Below are 20,087 nucleotides of genomic sequence, written 5' to 3' on the forward strand. Positions count from 1 at the left end.
CACCCCTGCTCTTAACACACCAACCACAGTGATGATGAAGCACCATTATGTTGAACTTGAAACAAGGGATGAGGAATTGCTCCCAAAAGTGGAGGAGAAGCTCTGTATCTCCAAGGCTGGGTGGAATTGCGACCATCACTCTCAACAGGGTAACAAGCCTTGTGGATGGAGGGAAGCGGTAGATGTAGTATATCTTGACTGTAGTAGGACTTTCGATACTATCTTGCATGACCTTCTCATAAACGAAACAGGGAAATATATCCTAGATGGAGCTACTATAAGGTGGGTGCATAACTGGTTGGAAAACAGTTACCAGAGAGTAGTTATAAGTGGTTCACAATCAAGCTGGAACATTTTAATTCTTTTCTTATTTAGAAACATGTGGATTTTTTGAAAGGTACTTCCTACCTTCACTGCAACAAACTGACAGATGGAACCAGAATTTCACCCATTTTGCTTGGACTTCAGGACAGGGATATTAACTAAATGAAATTATTCAAGGAAATGGCGAATTAAAACATGCTAAGACACCAAGATGACTGTATCTGTATTACATTTACAGCCTTAAAAGGAAATCCATGACCTGGTATACCAAGCTTTTGATGTAGACTAACTTTTCCAAAGGAAAAAAAAATAGTTGTGGGCAGTTCTTTGTAAATTGCTATGTTGACATAAAAACCTGACTCCCATTTCAATATTTTCATGTAGATGATTTTTCTAGCTTTCATATGCCATATATATAAAGACTCTTGTTTTTTGTTAAATCACGAATGATGATTCATCTTTACTGCTAATGTCAATTTGCACCGAGACTGGACTATGAATGATACACTTCTTGCATGTCATCTAGAAGTAGACTTGTTTCTCAATTAAAAAACTTCTCCAACTATTGAGAGATGTTTGCCTGAATAGCAAGCTGCTTAACAACTAACATCACCATGCCATAGAAAGCAGAAGACAGTAGCAAGTAGGTCAACAATGTTAAAAGACATTCCATAACTTGCAGCTGTATTACATATCCTGAAAAAACAAAAACACCTTTATGTAAGGTGAACTTAAGGTTGGCAGGCATATTACAGGTGGTTTTATAACACACTACTGTTCAGGATGTTATGGAAAAGAAGAAAAAAAAATCTGAAATGCAGTCGGGGTTGCACTTCTCAGACAAGGCAGCCAAAACAACAATACTCTTCACATATGGATGCCACCTTATCTTCTCTTCTTTGCAAACAGTGTAGGTTATTATAGATTTTGCCAGATTAACAAGGCTAAAAAGAAACTTGTCTTATCTCTGACTGTAGACTGCAAACCTATCCTATTGTAATCTGCCTTCAAAATCAATTTTAGTTGTGAGTCTCAGTGACAAAGACTATAGCTTATGACATGCTATGAAGCTGCATGAAGACAACTGGCATATTCAAGGACTCATTCTTAGTGGTGCTCAGCACCTGTAACTCCCACTGAAAACAGGGGAGCTCGGAGATGCTCAAGACCCTGTTCTAATTTAAAAAGAGTTTTCACTCATGTTATATTCCACAGTATAAAATTTACAAAACTTTACATAGCTCTGATTTGGATGGTCACAATGAAGGGAAGAGTGGCTAGCAAAGAGCCAGACTGGGGGGAGGAAAGAGGGATGGGAAGAACATTTATCCTTTTAGACATTTACATAATTGTAAAATTTTAAAGTTTATTTCATGTTTTGCTTGAGAAAATACAGCAGCTTCTTCTTATAGCCCTATTAAACACACAAAAGCCTTCAGGGATAGTTACAGGTTTTCTTTATTACATTTGCTCCATAGCAAGAGTTTTTGATTAGTTTCTGCATTTTCACTTTTAGTCTTGAGTTAGTATGAAACTATTTTACAACCTGATTATATTCTCAGTCCCAAACTGGTTGTCTTTCAAATGCAGAACCAAAAGATTCTTATTCCATTCACACGTCATTTCAACTTTTTGTTCTAAAAATAAAAAAAGAACATTAAAATAACTATAGTAGGTTTCATTTGACAACTGTAGGAATTTCTGAATCCTTGTTTCATGTCCCACATCAGACAGCTCTCCAGCTCAAAGGCTGTCATGTGATGACCACATTTGTCTAGTTTCATAAATTAATACTTAAGGCCCTGGACATTATGCAGTTATCTAACCTCCCAAATGGCTGAATATATTTACATTTTTGCCAGGATGTTACATTAATCCATATATCACAAATCTGCAAAAATTCTCTTGTTGCTGCCACCTTCCTGTTCCTTAGTATAGACACCTACCATTTTCTGTACAACAGCCACCTTCTTCTCTAGCACAGCTCCTAAATGTCCAACTCCTATGCGTGATAGGTGTTCCACATGGCAGCCACCTTCCTGTGTTATTCAACTCCTAAACCACATAGGAGTGGAACCTCCACTTCTGTGTGGTTTATGAGTCTTAGATGGCAGTTGCATACTCTTGGAAACTTCCTTCTGATGTCCTCAAGATAGTGTTTCAAATCCTTCTATCTCTGCCTGTCCCCACACTTACCCAGCTTAAGTTCCATGCAGGATGGGCAGTCAGCTGCCATGCAGAGTGCCCAAGCATCTCAGGAATCCACACAAGCTCTTGATGAATTCCTGTGGCATTTGAGTTTTTTATATATCTCACACACACACACTGACCCACACACTTTCAGAAATATTTCAGTAAAATTAAAGATCCCTTTTGAGTACAAAATACAGTTCAGCTCTACTACATAAATCAGGAAACATGCTACATAATTTAGATCTAATACGCCTTGTACTACAATAAGTCCTACTAATAACTGACTTAAAAAGTAACCGACTTTGCCAGAAATCTGTGCAACCACTCAAACAGCTAAATCATAATTTTAAATGATAAAGGCCTGAATTAGAGGAAATATTTTATAGCTAAGCTTTAAGCTTCCTTAGGAAGTTGATCTATAAATGTCAGCAGGAGTCTGTATGAAGGAATTTCATAAGAAAGATCTCCAGGTGATCTTACTGAAAACATCTGTTAAATGCTGTTTTCAAACACTCAGGTAACAAAGCTACACAGGCAATATTAGTAATACAGGAAACATCAGTCTCACAAGGCTGTTTTTGCTCACTAGAGTTACTGGTTAGCTCCATTTCCAGACCCTCAGTACACCAATATGGATCTTGTGAATTGCAGGCTTCCCCTCAGCTCATTGTCAACAGGCTAACAAGTCACAGTCCAGGATTTTTTTGAACTTTTTCATAAATGCTTTGTCCATTCCATCTTCCTTAGTGGATACTTTTATATTACAAGACACAGTATGAAGACTTGTTTAGTGTAAGACTAAATTGAATATGTAACCCATAAATTCCACTCACAATTGGAGCTTTAGAACTGAATATGAACACTCATCCATAAGGCAAGAAATTCCTCAATAGCATACTGATGTGCACAGAGCCAATTAACTAACAAGTTCTGTTTCTACACCCACAGAACATCAATTGTGAATTGATGCCATCCCAAGCAAGAGTAGCTACAACAACAGCTAACAACAGGGAGGAAACGGGAAAGAAAAAGGCTGTAAATTGTAACATTCTCTTTTCATCTTCAGGCACAGAAACATCTCCTTCCCCAGCAGGCTTGCGGTCAAATAGCAACATAAAAATTGCAGAACCAGACCTGACAAGTGATCCATCCAGTCCAATATTCAGTCTCTGGCCATGGTCAATACCAGATGCTTCAGAGTAAAGTTCAGGAAACCACATACTGAATAGTTATGGAACCTGCCCAATAAAGGAAGCTTCTGCGTAACCTCAAGAAACAAGTGGTCATGGCTTATGCCCTGAATCATGAAGTTGATATGCTTTCTAAAAGAAAGTCACCCTACCTAATGTAACTGTGTACGGCTCCCATCATCAATATAAATGGATAATCCTTTTATGAATCAATGTCAATATTCAGTATGGCAAAAAGTTGACCATTTATTCCTACTCTCTCATCTCTTCGCTGACAGCGAACCTATGACAGCAATTATTTCTCACCCCTTCACTACTTAGTTTAAGGGATTTTGCCAAAGCCTTTTTTTTTTTTAATCCAAATAATAATATATCAGCTAGCTTTCCTTTATCTGCTATTCTATGGACAAGTTCAAGTCAATTATTGTGCTACAGATTGCATATCTTAGTTAGCAGTTCAGCCACTTCACTCTGTAGTCCCTTCAGAACTCTTGGTTTTATGCTACTTATTACTCTGAACTCAAATATCATTATTTTCCAGCACCGTGTCTTTTGACACATCAACCTCTTACACTGTCTCATCTTTATTACCTGAGAAGAGCCGGTCTGGGGAAAACCCCATCTCCCTCTCTTCTGGAACAGGAACAAAGAGCTCTTAACTTCATTAAAAAACAATCAGTCCCAACAGAGAGAAAGAGTTGAAGAGTTCAGCATACTGGATTATCTACTGTTTCATCTCAAACTTATTAAATCAGCCACTCATTCAAATCTGCGGTCTATGAAAAGTTCACCCTGCTCTAGAACAGCTAGGCTGTTTGCTGAGCTCCATGGAAATTAGTCCTGCTTTCTCAATACCCTGTCAAATTCACCTAGATAAGATTTATCTCCTAAGGGATATTACCAGTGGTGAGCTGGAGCCGGTTTGCACCAGTTCACTGGAACCGGTTGTTAAATTTAGAAACCCTTTTAGAACCGGTTGTCGCGCGAGGGCAACAGTGGTGCCTTAGGCACCGACACCGTGGGTGCTCCGGGGTTGGAGCACCCATGGGGAAAATCTGGTGGCTCCAGAGCACCCACCAGCAGCTCCCTGCCCTGCCCCGCCCTGCGCCCAGCCCACCTCTGCTCCCCTTCCGTCCCCAAGTTATGCTTCCGCCCGCTGTGCTTCTCCACACACACACACACACACACACACACACACACACCACGAATCAGCTGTTTGTGCAGGAAGCCTGGGAGGGCTGAGAAGCAAGCGCCGGCTTCGTGCTCAGGCCCAGGGAGGCGGAGCGGAGGTGAGCTGGGGCGGAGGGTGCAAGGAGGGCCACCCACACCGCAGCAAGTAACCGGGGTAGGGGGCGGGGCGCGCAGGGGAACCGCTCCCCGCCCAAGCTCACCTCTGCCTCCCTGGGCCTGAGCACGAAGCCGATTCGCGGGAAGGCCGCGGGGGGGGGAATGGGGGGGGAGGGCAGAGAAGCAGAGTGGGGTGGCGCGTTCAGGGGAGGAGGAGGAGAAGGGGGAGGAGGCGGAGCGGAGGTGAGCTGGGGCCAGGCGCAGAGCTGCTGGTGGGTGCTCTGCACCCACCAAATTCTCCCTGTGGATGCTCCAGCCCCGGAGCACCCATGGAGTCAGTGCCTAAGGCACCACTTTTGATGTGATCAGTGGGGGGAGCAGCCGCTCCCCTTGCTCCCCCTCAGCTACGCTACCTCACCCCTAGAAGCCAGAGGGACCTGCCGGATGCTTCCTGGGAGCTGCCCCAGGCAAGCAACGCTGGGACTCCCCACCTCGCCCCCCGGCAGGTCCCTCTGGCTCTTAGGGGCGGGGTGGGCACCCACTGCGGTGGGCACCCACTACGGTAGCCCACGAGACCCTTCTGCCCGTTCTGGGGGCAGTCAGGGGACAGGGGTGGAAGGGGCAAGGGTCCGGGGGGGTGGGGGCATGTCAAGGAACGTGGGGGGTTGGATGGGGCAGGAGTCCCGGGGTTGGGGGGCACGACCCCCTCGTGGGGTGAGGAGGGAACCGGTTGTTAAGATTTTGGCAGCTCATCACTGGATATTACCAAGTGGTTAGCAGTAGCCATAATGATCCAATTGCCATGTCCCCATAGATCTCAAAGTAGAGCCTGTTAAGAATTTCTACAGGAAAAGGTTGTAGCCCATAATTGTTTGCCATCTCCCCCCTCAAGTCTCTGTAGAGGCTGCCACATCTGCCTCAGAAAAACCTGCAAAAGGTGCGTGGCCAAAGAATCTTATAAAGGCACTAAAACGTTCTTGATTATATTTGGTTGGGCTGCTGCTTATCAAGTGAGCAAAGGAGAGGTAACTCCTGAGTTCCAAACATGTATATTGAGGATGCAAAAAATCTCAGAGCTGAATAAGATGCCAGCTGATTTCATCTTCAGCTTTCTGAAAATCCTTAGGGGATAGTGAAAACTGTGTAAATTCTTTATACAACCCAGTTTCCTTAAAAAGAAAAGGAGGACTTGTGGCACCTTAGAGACTAACCACTTTATTTGAGCATAAGCTTTCGTGAGCTACAGCATCTGATGAAGTGGGCTGTAACTCACGAAAGCTTATGCTCAAATAAATTGGTTAGTCTCTAAGGTGCCACAACTACTCCTTTTCTTTTTGCGAATACAGACTAACACGGCTGCTACTCTGAAACCAGTTTCCTTAGCAACAGACTGTGCTGTCATTTTGAACACTAAAAAACAAACCACGATTTATGTTTTTTTAATTTATTTATTATTACTCAGAGCAGTGTTAGATATTTAAGGTCACCATCAATGACACTTGTAACTGAACAGTTTTTACCTAATATTAGTATAACTGAAATATCATTTTTGTTTGTTTTTGTTTATATACAAAAATTATCAAATGCATAAAATAGTCAGTTGTACAATTTACCCTGGAAGGTCCCTTGCTTGTCAGTCTGTCATATAATAATGGGGAAGGGAAGGATTTTGAAAATAGTAATGTGACTATAAAACCATAAATAGGGACTGGAACTAAAGAACATACATAGTATCTGAAACTACTTTTAGCGATTAATAAAGGCACATGGTTAAAAATAAAGTCCAATATTTTTTGTAATGCTGGCGTCTATTGGACTGATTTAGTAAGTGCTGTAATTTACAACCATCGCTCTTTGTTTATAACCCTGGGTTTGACCAATATGCAAATTAACCAAGGGTTTATCATTTACACACAATTATAATTATGCCCTGTAATTTATCTCCTTTTCCCTAACTGGTCAAAAGTAGTTAATTTCTAGCCTTTAAAAAAAAAAAAAATCTGTCTGTTTAAATACTATGTTTTCTAAACAAAAAAAAAGTCTAGAATCAAGAAGCCGTAGAAGCTTCAGGAAGTGCAATCTATTTATGGGTTATTCAAAAACTTAGTTCTTACAGACATCCCAGTTGTTATGCAGATCTTATCTGTTCACCCTTATCAAAATGAAGTCACAACCTCCCCCATGCCAACTACAAACTAATAAACTTTTGAATAATGCTTACAATGCACTGTAAAATTTTATGTTGGTGAGGAAATATGAGCTCTGACCTTTTGCAACAGAGAGAACACAAACAGCTCCATAAGATAAAATTAGGCTTGGTCTACACTAGGAACTTATCTTGGTATAACTACATTGCTCCAGGGTGTGGATTTTCAGGTGACCTAGTTATAACAACATAACCATAGGCGCCAACTTTATGGGTGCCCGGCCTGCACTCCACCCTGAGGCCCCGCCCCTGCTTGACCTCTTGCCCTTGGACCCCATCCATGCTGCACCTCCTCCCCCGAGGCCACAGCTGTTCGCTCCTCCCTGCCCACTCCTCCAATCATTGGCCCTTAATGCAGGAGGGGGTAGAAAGGAGCGAACAGCAAGTGGGAGGCGCTCAGGGGAGAAGGCAGAGAGGACAGAGTGGCAGGGGTGCTTGGGGGGTCTCAGGGAAGGGGGCAGAGCAGGAACGGGAAAAGGCCAAATGGCAACGGGGCTCAGGATGGAGTGGGGGTGGGGAATCCACCAGCAAAAACAAAAGTCAGTGCCTGTGAACCCAACCTCTGGGCAGACCGTGCTATGTCAACGGAAGGGCTTCTCCGGTTGACATAGCTACCGCCAGTCAGGAAGGTGGAGTCCCTATGCTGATGGGAGAAGCTCTCCTGTTGGCAAAGGCAGCATATTCACTAAGTGCTGCAGCCGTGCTACTGCAGTGCTGCAAGTCTGGAGGTGGGGATGGGAGGAGTTAGACGGAAGACAAACGTCTAAGGATTTATAGCTACGCATTTTTATGACAGCAGCTTTAGAGAAGTTTTTCTTGGTAGGCCTTTGCAGACAGTGTTACCGAACAGAGGGGGTGGGGTGTGTGTGTGTGTTAGATAGCTTCCTTCTTTACAAAGGGAGGAAGAACACACACAAAACCAAACTAAGATTGGAGCTAATATTGTAGCATAACCAGCTTGGAGGTTATTCTGTAGATTTTGAAGTTGACCTACTTTACATGAGCAGATTACCGACACTACTGCCACCGCCATAATAAGGGCTACCCAATACAGTAACTGGCTAGATTTCGCTGTCCCATGTAAGGTCACTCCTGGGTTAAGGAAGGCTAGCAGGGGTAATAAGTGTCTTCAAGGTGTAACCTGTTCAGAAACACACACAGCCAGACACATTTCATCTAAGGCTTTCAAATCATTTGACTAGCATTCATTAATTTTCACCATCTCTAATGAAATAGATAAATACAAGATCCATCCTGCAGATGGGGAAAAACAGAAGCAGAGATGTTAAAGCCCAAGTTTTCAAGATATCCATTAAGAGTTGGAATAGAACTCAGGAGTTCCAACTTTTCTTTTAAACAACACTCCTAGTTATGAAGTTTTGCTTTGCAAATCTAGAGTATCATTAAAAGATTAGTCACTGAACATCCAGTCATATGTAAGTAAAGCCATAAAGCAGCTGGAACAGTTGACTTGCTGGATTGTTTAATGTTTAAAATAAAATAAAAAATAAAACAAAAAAAAAGGAGTCAAACCTTCCAAACTCTACAGTTGATTATTTTGTGATGCAGGGGAAAGGCAAGTGGGGAGAAGGAATCCTTTTATTCCGTTTTAAAGGAGGCTAAGAGTTACTAGTAACTGAATTATAAATTGCCTTGTTCATGTACAGCCTCACTTCACAGTCCCTTATCCCAAACTAGGACACCTTATCAATTGAATTTTTGTTACTGCCTGAAATCTTCTACCTAAAACTTGAACATAGCAGTGAGAAATTTTCCAGACTCATGGGCCTGGCCTTGAGGAATTTGTGTGGGTAGGATGTAGGGACAGCACAGATGTTTTGGTATAAATCTGCTAGCTAGAGATATGTTCCCTCAACCCTCATACCACAGCCAAATTTCTCTGACTCTCTGCTACCCTTTTCAGTTATGCAGGACTGTATTTGTCCCTAAAGTAATATTTCACAGACTGTGGAAACTGGGAAATGGAAAATACTACATCAGATGCTTGCCTGTTGACTTGGCAACAGTACCAGATTTTCTGACATTTGTGGATGGAGGGATGTGTAATGCAGAACTTTAATCAGACTGGCCAGTGTCACAGGTAAAGGACAGGGATGAGGTGGCCACATAACCCATAAAAAAAAACCCACAATGAATATGAGCTACTGTGTTCCACACCCCCAACCTCCATCTGGCTTTGTTCCAATTATATGGTTCTCAGTTTTGTACTTACGCCTTCAGCCTATTTGCTTAGAAGTGGGAGGAATGCTAGTTTTCCCTTCATAGGGGATACACACCTTGTAATCCCAATATAATAGTCTAGCAAATTTGAACTTTGCCCATTGTTTAGTGAGCTGACTCAGTCCAGGGAAGTGAAAGCACTTCTACCACATGACTGAATTCCCCACCCACAACAGGTATTTTAACTACAAGTTCCTTACCAACTACCTGTGACTTTACATGAACAGTTTTAGACAACTTTCAAGACAGAATTAGTTGGTCTTGTGGCTACAGCAGAGGACTGAAATCATGAGCTAAATAATATGGGTTCTATACCTAGCTCTGCCAGACTTCCTATTTGACTTTGGGCAAGTCACAAAAGCCCTGAACCAGCTTCCACTGACTTCAGCAGAAGCCTTTTCATTGACATCAGTGGAAGTCTGCACAGGGTCTCATTAATCTCCTCTTGCCTCATTTTTCTACATGCTACTTAGGGCTTGAGAAGTTTACGTGACATCTTCTAGCCCAAAGACTAAGTCTTCTGAACAGGATGAATTACTGTGCCACTACACTCCCAAAACCACTGTAATTTTAAGGAAAAAAAAGTAGTTATGCATTGTATTTAACACTGTCAACCAACTTTAAGTAAGTTTTTTGAAATGTAAAGAACTACAGTTCTTACCTGTTATTCTTTCCTTCCCTTCCTAGCTTCAATATACTTCCTAACTCCTGTTTTTGCTCTTTTTTAAAATAATGGATAATGTCATCTCTTTTACTGTATTGTTTTCAGTACATTTTCACTGGTCTCTCTCTACACTTCACCCTTCTTTCTTTCACCCCCACTTTGTTTTCGGTTTCTCCTTTCTTCTCCTGAGAGCAAACAAGAAATAAGCCAGTCACTCTCCCCCTCTTTCAAACATCACCAGGACCTTTGGCATTTAGGGGTTAATACATTTGCAGTCTCTTGGTCATTTTCTACATAAAAGTTAGTCCCTGCCTTCAACTGTCATCTCCATGCTAAGCATTCCTAATGCATCTAATACCCTCAATATCTAGGCACCTACTATAGCTATAGATCTCTCCAATATGCCTGCATGTCCTTTCCCTTACTGACCAGACACAAGCAAAGTTGCATGAAAAAGTATGAGCAAATTTCTTTCTTCCAAAAATGAGGGAGACTTTGCCCTGCTCTGAAATCAGCTGTCACATCTAAAACAACCCACACAGGAGTACAGAAATGAATAAATGAAAAGGTAACTAACAGCATTATGGGTTGCAATATTAGTTAGGGAAGGGTGGTGTGCAAGTATTCTCTCTAGAATCACATGTAGATCTCAAGAGTACCTTACTGAGGTGGGTATACATTATTGGCCTCATTTTAAAGATGGGGGTAACTATATTGGAGAATTTAAGAAATGTGCCCAAGATCATATGCTGGAACCAAAATCTCCCAGTTGCTAGGTCCGTACCTAATGTATTAGACCACTGCTTCTTATTTTAAGAGTCTTACCTGGCATCTCCTTTTGAAAGATTGGTGTTTACAGGATGAAGAATAACCTTGTTTGTGTCCACATCCACCACACATTTTGTATGCAGATCAAACTCTATAAAGAAATAAAAAAGTATCAAATGCCATTCTTAATGTACCAGATTTTATGCACTATCACTTCCTCTAGCCACCAAGCTCCCCACTAGCCACACAAAAAAACACCAGAACTAGTGTTAAACTTCAGTGCCAGAGACAGTCTATTGTGATTGATTTAGTGTGATTTAAAAGCATTTATTCTTTTCAAACTGAAAGTACTAGTTGAGTTTTGTTGAAGGCTCTCCTTGCTGCTGTCACAGTTCTGCATACCTAGCTGGGGGCAGGCTGGCCCTAGTATGAGGCAAGTTCCAGTTATGTACTCATCCACTGGTGTGACACAGAGATGTCATGCCACTTGCCAGCACTGAGACACCAGCAGATTCCAGACCAACTACTAGGAACATTTTATGTAATAATTGTGCGCATGTATAATATCAGCAAGGTGCACTTAGAGAGAAGAGGGGTGACACCCCTGGAAGTAATAGGCTAGCTGGTACAGGTAATAAAACCATTAGAAGAGTGTGGGAATACTCTCCACCTCAAGGACTGAAACTAGTTTTTGGTAGAAGTGAAGCAAGACTGAAGTGTCTACTCACTAACAGGTGGAGCTGTCGATAGGGTGAAATGGGAGCAATATTATGACACTACATCTAGAAAACCCACTTTTACAAGGCCCAAAATGAGTAAATAATATTATTTCTATATTCAAGACAGATACTGGTCATATTGCTTAAATCACTCCTGAAAGATGCTCAGATACTATGATGATGAAAGCTGAATAAGAACCTGAACAGAATATCCTCACTTTTATATGCTAAAAAAAACCTTAATTGAGTCACCAAGATGTGTTCATGCCTAAACTGACTAACCATGTTTACTGTAATCCTCATCCCCACCTCCACTCTTTGCATAACATCTCAAATTTAGATTGTAAACTCTTTGAGGCAAGGACCATGTGTTTCAAGTTATTCTGTGAAACACCTAGCACACTTCTGGGAACTACAAAAGTAACATAGTAGAAGCAGGTTTCTTTCATTTCATAAATGGCTACATGTAAAATGGAAATAGATTTGTTTTTTAGCTGATCACAAAAAGGTTAAAAAAAAACCTGTGTGTGTGTGTGTGTAAGTGTGAGAATGACCTATGTCTTTGTCATCCTATGAATAAGCACAAAACAGAAAGCCACGGTGCAAGGGTGCCAGAACTAGATTTTGTTTGGCGAGCACTAGTTCCAATTAATCTAACGTGACCCAACCATATAATTGTTCCCTTCTAATGCATTATATAAAGCACCAGGCACCAGTAAAGACCAGAGAAGTAGTTTTGTTCTGAAAGATTTTCAACCAGGCAAATTTCCGAAGCTCTTCTAATATTAGTTTTGACTTCCTCCTCCACGTACTGACAATCAGCTTGCCTATCATTATCACACAGTACTGTCAGTTTAATTGAGTTTATATTTATGCTCTACAGTTGTGACACGCCAAATTTTCTTGGTCTGGTTGGCTAGTAATTGCATTCCAAGATTTTTAATAAGCAGCTTATTCCTCACAATTACTAAAAATGTTTACATTTCTAGTGTAAAGCACAAAGTGGAACAAAAGATGAATTATTCTCAATCCAGCCTTGAAGAGTAGGTCTATCAACGTTGTGTTTGGAGCCAATTGTCCTCCTCTGACCCAGGGGATTAAAGGGCAATGAAGTGCTTCCTGTCTGGGGCTCCCCACCCGATCAGGGTCTCAGTGCAATTTAGAGAGATCTGTTTGGGAAGTACATTCAGAAGTTTGTAAGCAAGATGGAATAGCTTCTCAACACCACGTGTCCTCAGGAGAAAGGAAGAAAAAAACGTGCCAGCAGATTTAGCACATATTATACACCCTCTCTTTTGATTGTTACAAAGATACCGTAAAACCACCCTCTATGTAGAAATCCTGCAGACAGATTGGTATGTGTTAAACAGGATCTCAAGAAACAATTATACATTATTCATTATGTTGGAAGGGGAAATTAAGGGCATTAAGGCTACCTCTTGATTGACTGCTTGGGTTTGGCAATACTGATTAATACTACCAGATCTACTGGGACTAGATACAGCATTAACTGGGGAAGCACAATCAACAACCACTTGTTTCAGTGAAGACAGAAGAATACTACCAGGATACAGTAATCAGCTGACTACTTTTGGAGTATTTGAGACTTCACAGTTTCATCATCTTGGAAAATATTTACTGTAGAGTAACAAAAGCCTATTTCAGAGCTGCAGAGCATGGGAATTGGGACATCTACTCTGAAAACCAAAGCGATCAAAAGTATCTTTGCCACCTACCCAAATTTACCTTTGGACTTGCATCAGGTGTTTAACAAAGCCATGTGAATAACTGTTTGATAATGTGCACTCATCACTCATACGTGTCAGTATGATGAATTTTTTTTGAAAATTCCTACTGTGCAACTGGGGCATAAAGGAAAATGGTGGGCATTTCCTCTCTCCCCACCTTTTTCTTGATTCCTCCAAGGTGTGCATGAGGGGAGACTCATCTTCTTAAAATCATTAGAAGAAGAGCCCAGGTCCTGAACACCTAAGGAGCTGCATGAGTGGGGCTTCACCTAAGTGCATTAACCCCCTGGCAAGCCTTATGAGTCTTGTAAGAGATCCCACACACAGGCCATATGCTTTTAGCCCTGTGCCTAGCTCAAAGAGCTTGTAGGGTTATGTAAACTCTATCTCTTTATTTAGGGTGAAAATTAAGGAACTGCATGTCCAATTTCACCTCAAATTTTGTAGATAAATATAACTTTAGGTCCACACCTAACTTACCAGTTCTAAGGCAGATACAGCTTTCAGAGGATTTTATAGATTGGATCTGGGACCCAAGAAATCAGGCATATGTAGAAATTTCTGAACTATTACATAGTTATGTGGGGTATTTTTAAACAGCTACCTCTGAGGGGGCTATAGTTCAATGGTAGACAAAGTGATCTTAATATATAGTTTGTAAGAACTGCTTTAGGATAATTCTAAAGGAAAAGTGAGATATTAAAGTAAAACTTGTACGTCTGCAATTTATCAAAATGTTGGTCAAGTCTGAGGAGTTATGTTGCCTCTTAAAACAACCATTTCAGTTTTAGGAAATCTGTTGGCTATAAGGACTAAAAGGTGTATTTAATGTGGTTTATACTGAATAGCTGAAGTATGAAAACTGTGAAACATGAAAATGGTATTAAGTGTATAAATAACTAAAGCTTTTATTTAAAAATGCAACATTGTCAGGTCAAATGTGGCCCAAAATATAAAAGTTCAAAATAAGCTTTCACAAAGTTTGAGACCAATAGACGTTTTACCTGATTTTTTTTTTTTAATGACAATGGAATTTCTTTTATCCAATTTAAAACAGATTAATATGGCTCTGCAGAGTTTACAACTGTACATTGTGGTATTATGCTACTGCATGAGAACCTAAATGAGAAGTTAGGTTTTTGTTTACTAAAGTTTATCCAAGCTGAGAAAAATGCAGTAATCTAAACAGCATTAAATGTGAAGAGTTTTGAAAGCATTTGTTTTTTAATTTGAAGTTTTATAACACAAAAAGACTTTTTAAAAATTATTTTAAAGAAGCACCATCATCTTAAAAATTAGGTGTTTTTTTTTAAATTGAAAGTAATTTCAGATACCACATATGCTCTCTGCCATCTTTTGTTTCAGAAAAATCTGAAAAGTCATTATTTCTTCCCTTTGCTATGTGAAAGACCCAAACAAAGGGAAAACCAATTGATTATATACAAAGTGCTGTCAAAACTGCTCAAAATAAACAAAACTAAGAAGAAAAAAATCTGAGCAAAGTTACAGCAAACATAGGCATTCCTGGAATCTATAACTTCCAGAGATGACTGTGACATTTTCTGCCCAGGGCTGGAACTGTCAGCAAGCAGCACCGCTGCTGTCAGCAGGCCCCCAGCAGCTCCTAGCTGCTGGGCAGCAGAGGGACCCCAGAGCTCCCAGCCCCTGCAGATGGCAACCCCCCTCACCCCCCTGCCGTGGACCAGCTGTGGCGGGTGGGCAGGCCCCAGAGCCCCTTTGGAAGCTGGAACCTCCTCCCTCCCCATTTTGTCAGGGATATTTTTAATAAAAATCAAGGGCAGGTCACGGGCTTCCCTGAATTTTTGTTTATTTCCCGAAACCTGTCCATGATTTTTACTGAAAATATCTGTTACATAATCTTAGCCATAATCATAATTATTGTCCCTCTTTGAGAGTAAATACTCAGCACGCCCAAGGTGTTATAAGCATTTCTCAGTTATGCAATTATATTTTAAGCAAGCTAAAACAAACTAGAACCACATGCTTTATCTGTGTGTCACTGCATAGTTTTCCACAGTGATCCCCAGGTTTATTATTGTTTACACTATGAGAGTTTAATATTAATATACTCTAACCATTCACTTTAAAGAGGATAATGGAGAGTAAAATCCTTGTGCTTCACATACTGTCATCAAGATATGACATTTACCACTTCATCTGTGAAACTAGCTATGCTATAACAAAAAGATTAATCATGCATAATAAACTTCAATTCTCAGACACATCATTTATATTTCTGCAGTACCTTTCATCCAGAACATTTCACAAACAATATATTCATAACCTAGTGGAAATGCAACCACCTCCAAAGTGCAGGGCAGCAGAAAGTTGGCACTCAGCACATTGCATAATAGTGGAAAATACACAGCAAGGACACTAAGGGCTAGCCCACACTGCCGCAGCAGCACTTTAACGTGCCTTGTGTGGTTGTGGCAGAGCACTGCGAGAGAGCTCTCCCAGCGCTCTAAAAAAACACCTCCACAAGGAGCGTGGCTTCCAGCGCTGGTGCACTGTCGACGTTGGCCCTTTACAGCGCTGAAACTTGCTGCGCTCAGGGGGGTATTTTTTCACCCCCTGAGCGAGGAAGTTGCAGCGCTGTAAATTGCCAGGGTAGACAAGCCCTAAGGAAAATTCCTTCTCTTGAAAAGAAGGCCTTAATATCAAAGCTGACACAAGAATCCTTTTTCTTACATTCAACAAACTGAGCGGTACTCAATTCATCTACCTTGGAAAGAGGAAGGTCTGAGTTAACATGACAGAGATTTAAACATATCGTTCCAAGGAATCTAGGTACTTCAAATTTGAAGCAGAGATCACTAAACCATCTTTTTCAGCTAATGTTATTGTTAAGATGAACAAGGGTATGGTATAGTTAAGATCCCTCTACACTAACATATAGGTATGGTACATCACTAGATAACTGAAAGGATTTATATATGATCTTTTCCTCTAATAAATTTGTTAGTCGCTAAGATGCCACAAGTACTCCTGTTCTTTTTGCAGATACAGACTAACATGGCTGCTACTCTGAAACCTGTCTCATGAATCAAACACATTTAGCGCATCTATCAATACTACTTGGAACGAAAAATAAACTTGAAGACAGAAGTGTAAAAATAAATTTTATGAGCTCAAATTGTCTGTCATTAGATTTCCCTTATTTGTTTTTATGGGTCCAGTTGACATTTAACTAGGTCACATCACACGCTTTTATAAAGTGAAGTCCAGCACTCACCCTAGCTACCATAAAAATAAATGTATGTCACTTCACTTGAAGTTACAGATTGGTATCAAAAACCTGTATGATGAAATTGAGAGCTTGTGAATATTCTTTAGTAAAAAGAACCAAGAGACCCCAACATAGTTCTATTCAATTGAAGAAAACAGCTGTGAATAATAGTAATAATAAATAATAACAACAACAACAACTAGATACTTTGGTAGCACCCCAAAAAGGTTCAGGGTTTCATTATGTTAGTTGCTAAATACACAACAACAAAGATATGGTTCTTGCCCAGAAGACCATCAGGTGACCTCACTCATATGAGTGGTTCCACAGAACTCAATGAGATTATGCACATAAGTGTTTATAGTATTGGAATGCAATCTGCAACAAGATGCAACAAATAAGTAACATAAGTGGACCAATGAATGTTTACTCAAACACCCACTGCAAAGCAAGAAGTTAGTGTGGTAAACCTGTCTTGCAAGGAGGCAGATGTAGTTATTTATATGGGGCCCAATCCAATTCCCATTAGCTATAATGGGAGCTGGATTGGACCAATAGTACCATAGATAAAATGGTAATCCTTTCAGCAGAGAGATCCTTGTACTTCTTCTGCAGAGAACCTATTACCAGGCATTGTATAAATGAGTAGAAGCATAACAAATAGATTTGCATACCACTTTATAGATCTACAGCAGAAAGCTTCCTACCCTGAGGAATTTACAGTCCAAAGACAATAACAGCATGCAGACGTCAAGAATATTTCAAAGGTTAAGCTTCTACAGTCAGTCAGCAACAGGTTTATAATATTTTAAAATCTCCTTTTGAGGGATCATGAGCAATAACCATGAACAGAATTCAGACTATTTCTCATTTCACATCCAAAGACCTCCCAAGATTCATACTAATGTTACTGAAAATTAAAACGCAAATTACAACACAGGTTTTTTAAAATCACTCTCTTGCCTTTAGGTTTATTAAAAAAAAAAAAAAACACAAGAACAACTTTTGAAGTGTTACCAGAGGATGATCCCTAAGACAGTCAGACTTTAAGACTGCATAACAGTACACAAACCTGGCATTACCTCATTGTTCATTACAGTAAGTTTCAGGAGCATTAGAAGTGTTGTATTGAGACACTAATTGTGTGTACATGTATATTTTTTCCTTAATTTATTTCCTGACTTTTAACAACACTGTATTTCCTTTTGTACATTTGTTTCTTGACCAGCTGCAACAACTGCATTTTTCTGAGTTTAAAAAAATCACAGTCAAAGAAAAGAAAAATACCCAGACTGTAATTAATACACCCCATAGGCAAGTTGTATTTTAAAAATTCCCTCGTCAATTCACACTTCCTCTTCAGCTTCTTTTATCCTCATGTCCTCATAGAGTCTGGGACACTTTGGGTCACTCTCACAACCGGAGGGAGGAGTCATTTGGTGGAAGGGAGAAGGGAAAGCGGATGGGCGGGGGAGAATGAGAGGGGGGAAAACAGGGAAGGAAGAAATCTGAGTGGGAAGGAAGTGAGGAGACAAGGAAGGAGCCCCATTGTAAAATGGGTGCAAGAGGTGGGGGATTCTAGAGGTGGGAGACAGGAAGAGAAGACGGAGGAAGATTATGAAGGGGGAGACCTTAGAAGGAATGAGACTCATAAAGGAGAGAAATATGGGGTGGTTACAGAGGGGACATGAATTAGTCAAGGGGGGGAGGTAACTACTCTATGTGGAGGCAGCTTAACCCCACTCACCCTCCACAGCAGCAGGGTCTGTTCCTCCCTTGCCCTGGTGCTACCTGCTGCCAGGCTCCCTGGGGGGGGGGAGGGCAGTAAATTCCCCCCCCCCCCATACACAGTGCTTGGCTTGGTGCGGGGCTTTGCTCAGCGAGGGGCGTGCAAGGGGGTGTCCCTCTCTCTTCAGGGACTAGTGTGTGTGTGTGTGTAAGTGTGAGGGGGACGGTCGGTGTCTCTCCCCACTCAGAGCGTGGGGGGGAGGGGTCCGGGGTCGGTCGGTGTCTCTCCCCACTCAGAGCGTGGGGGGGAGGGGTCCGGGGTCGGTCGGTGTCTCTCCCCACTCAGAGCGGGGGGGGGTCCGGGGTCGGTCGGTGTCTCTCCCCACTCAGAGCGGGGGGGGGGTCCGGGGTCTCTCCCCACTCAGAGCGGGGGGGGGGGGGTCCGGGGTCTCTCCCCACTCAGAGCGGGGGGGGGCGGGGTCGGTCGGGGTCTCCCCCTCAGCGAGGGGCAGGGTCGGTCGGTCGGTGTCTCTCCCCACTCAGAGCGTGGGGGGGGGTCCGGGGTCGGTCGGGGTCTCTCCCCACTCAGAGCGGGGGGGGTCCGGGGTCGGTCGGTGTCTCTCCCCACTCAGAGCGGGGGGGGGTCCGGGGTCGGTCGGTGTCTCTCCCCACTCAGAGCGTGGGGGGGGGTCCGGGGTCGGTCGGGGTCTCCCCCTCAGCGAGGGGCAGGGTCGGTCGGTCGGTGTCTCTCCCCACTCAGAGCGGGGGGGGGGGCGGGGTCGGTCGGGGTCTCTCCCCACTCAGAGCGGGGGGGGGAGGTCCGGGGTCGGTCGGGGTCTCTCCCCACTCAGAGCGGGGGGGGGGTCCGGGGTCGGTCGGGGTCTCTCCCCACTCAGAGCGGGGGGGGGAGGTCCGGGGTCGGTCGGGGTCTCTCCCCACTCAGAGCGGGGGGGGGGAGGTCCGGGGTCGGTCGGGGTCTCTCCCCACTCAGAGCGGGGGGGGGGGTCCGGGGTCTGTCGGGGTCTCTCCCCACTCAGAGCGGGGGGGGGGGGGTCCGGGGTCGGTCGGGGTCTCTCCCCACTCAGAGCGGGGGGGGGGGGTCCGGGGTCGGTCGGGGTCTCTCCCCACTCAGAGCGGGGGGGGGGGGTCCGGGGTCGGTCGGGGTCTCTCCCCACTCAGAGCGGGGAGGGGGTCGGGGTCTGTCGGGGTCTCTCCCCACTCAGAGCGGCGGGGGGGGGGGGGTCCGGGATCGGTCGGGGTCTCCCCCTCAGCGAGGGGCAGGGTCGGTCGGTCGGGGTCTCTCCCCACTCAGAGCGGGGGGGGGTCGGTGTCTCTCCCTTTCCCCCCTGGGCCGGGCGCGCAGGGGGCTGCGCCGCACTCACCCCTCCTGTTCATGGGACGGACCCGCACCGCCACCTTCACTTTGGAGTCTCCCATCCCGCCGCTCCTCCGACTCTCCCTCCTCCTCGGCTTCCGTCTTCCAAGCAGGCACCGGACACCCTGCCGGCAGGGGATAGCGGGGGGAGGAGCGTCGCGACTCTCTGCGGGAGGGAGCGGGACTACAGCCCCCAGCGGGCCGCGCGCCACCCTTCGGGCTGCGAGGGTCAGGAGGGGGTGATGCATGCTGGGAAGCGTAGTCCCCCGGGTCCCTGTCGCTCCGCGTAGAGCGTTGCATGCTGGGGCATGTAGTCCCTTGAGGCTGCAGGGACCATGTTAGGTGGCGCCCCAGCCTTCTGGCTGCCTCTGGCCAGCGGGTTCTGGGCAATGGT

General features: G+C 43.5%; 1 protein-coding gene across 4 annotated transcripts in view; it reads right to left on the bottom strand.

Moving 5' to 3' along the window:
• KIF13B (kinesin family member 13B) overlaps positions 1 to 19,824 on the bottom strand; it is a 206,194-nt gene extending 186,370 nt beyond the window's left edge. For all 4 annotated transcript variants that reach the window (XM_073335650.2, XM_073335648.2, XM_073335649.2 and 1 more), the window contains exons 1-2: positions 19,701 to 19,824; positions 10,931 to 11,024 (exon numbers count right to left, since the gene is read on the bottom strand). In XM_073335650.2, coding sequence (XP_073191751.1) covers positions 10,931 to 11,024; positions 19,701 to 19,755 — 149 coding nt within the window. In that variant the 5' untranslated portion in view covers positions 19,756 to 19,824. The remainder of the gene's footprint in view (positions 1 to 10,930; positions 11,025 to 19,700) is intronic.
• Between the last annotated feature and the right edge of the window lie 263 nt (positions 19,825 to 20,087).

This window comes from Lepidochelys kempii, chromosome 3 (assembly GCF_965140285.1).
Source record: "Lepidochelys kempii isolate rLepKem1 chromosome 3, rLepKem1.hap1, whole genome shotgun sequence".
NCBI lineage: Eukaryota > Metazoa > Chordata > Testudines > Cheloniidae > Lepidochelys > Lepidochelys kempii.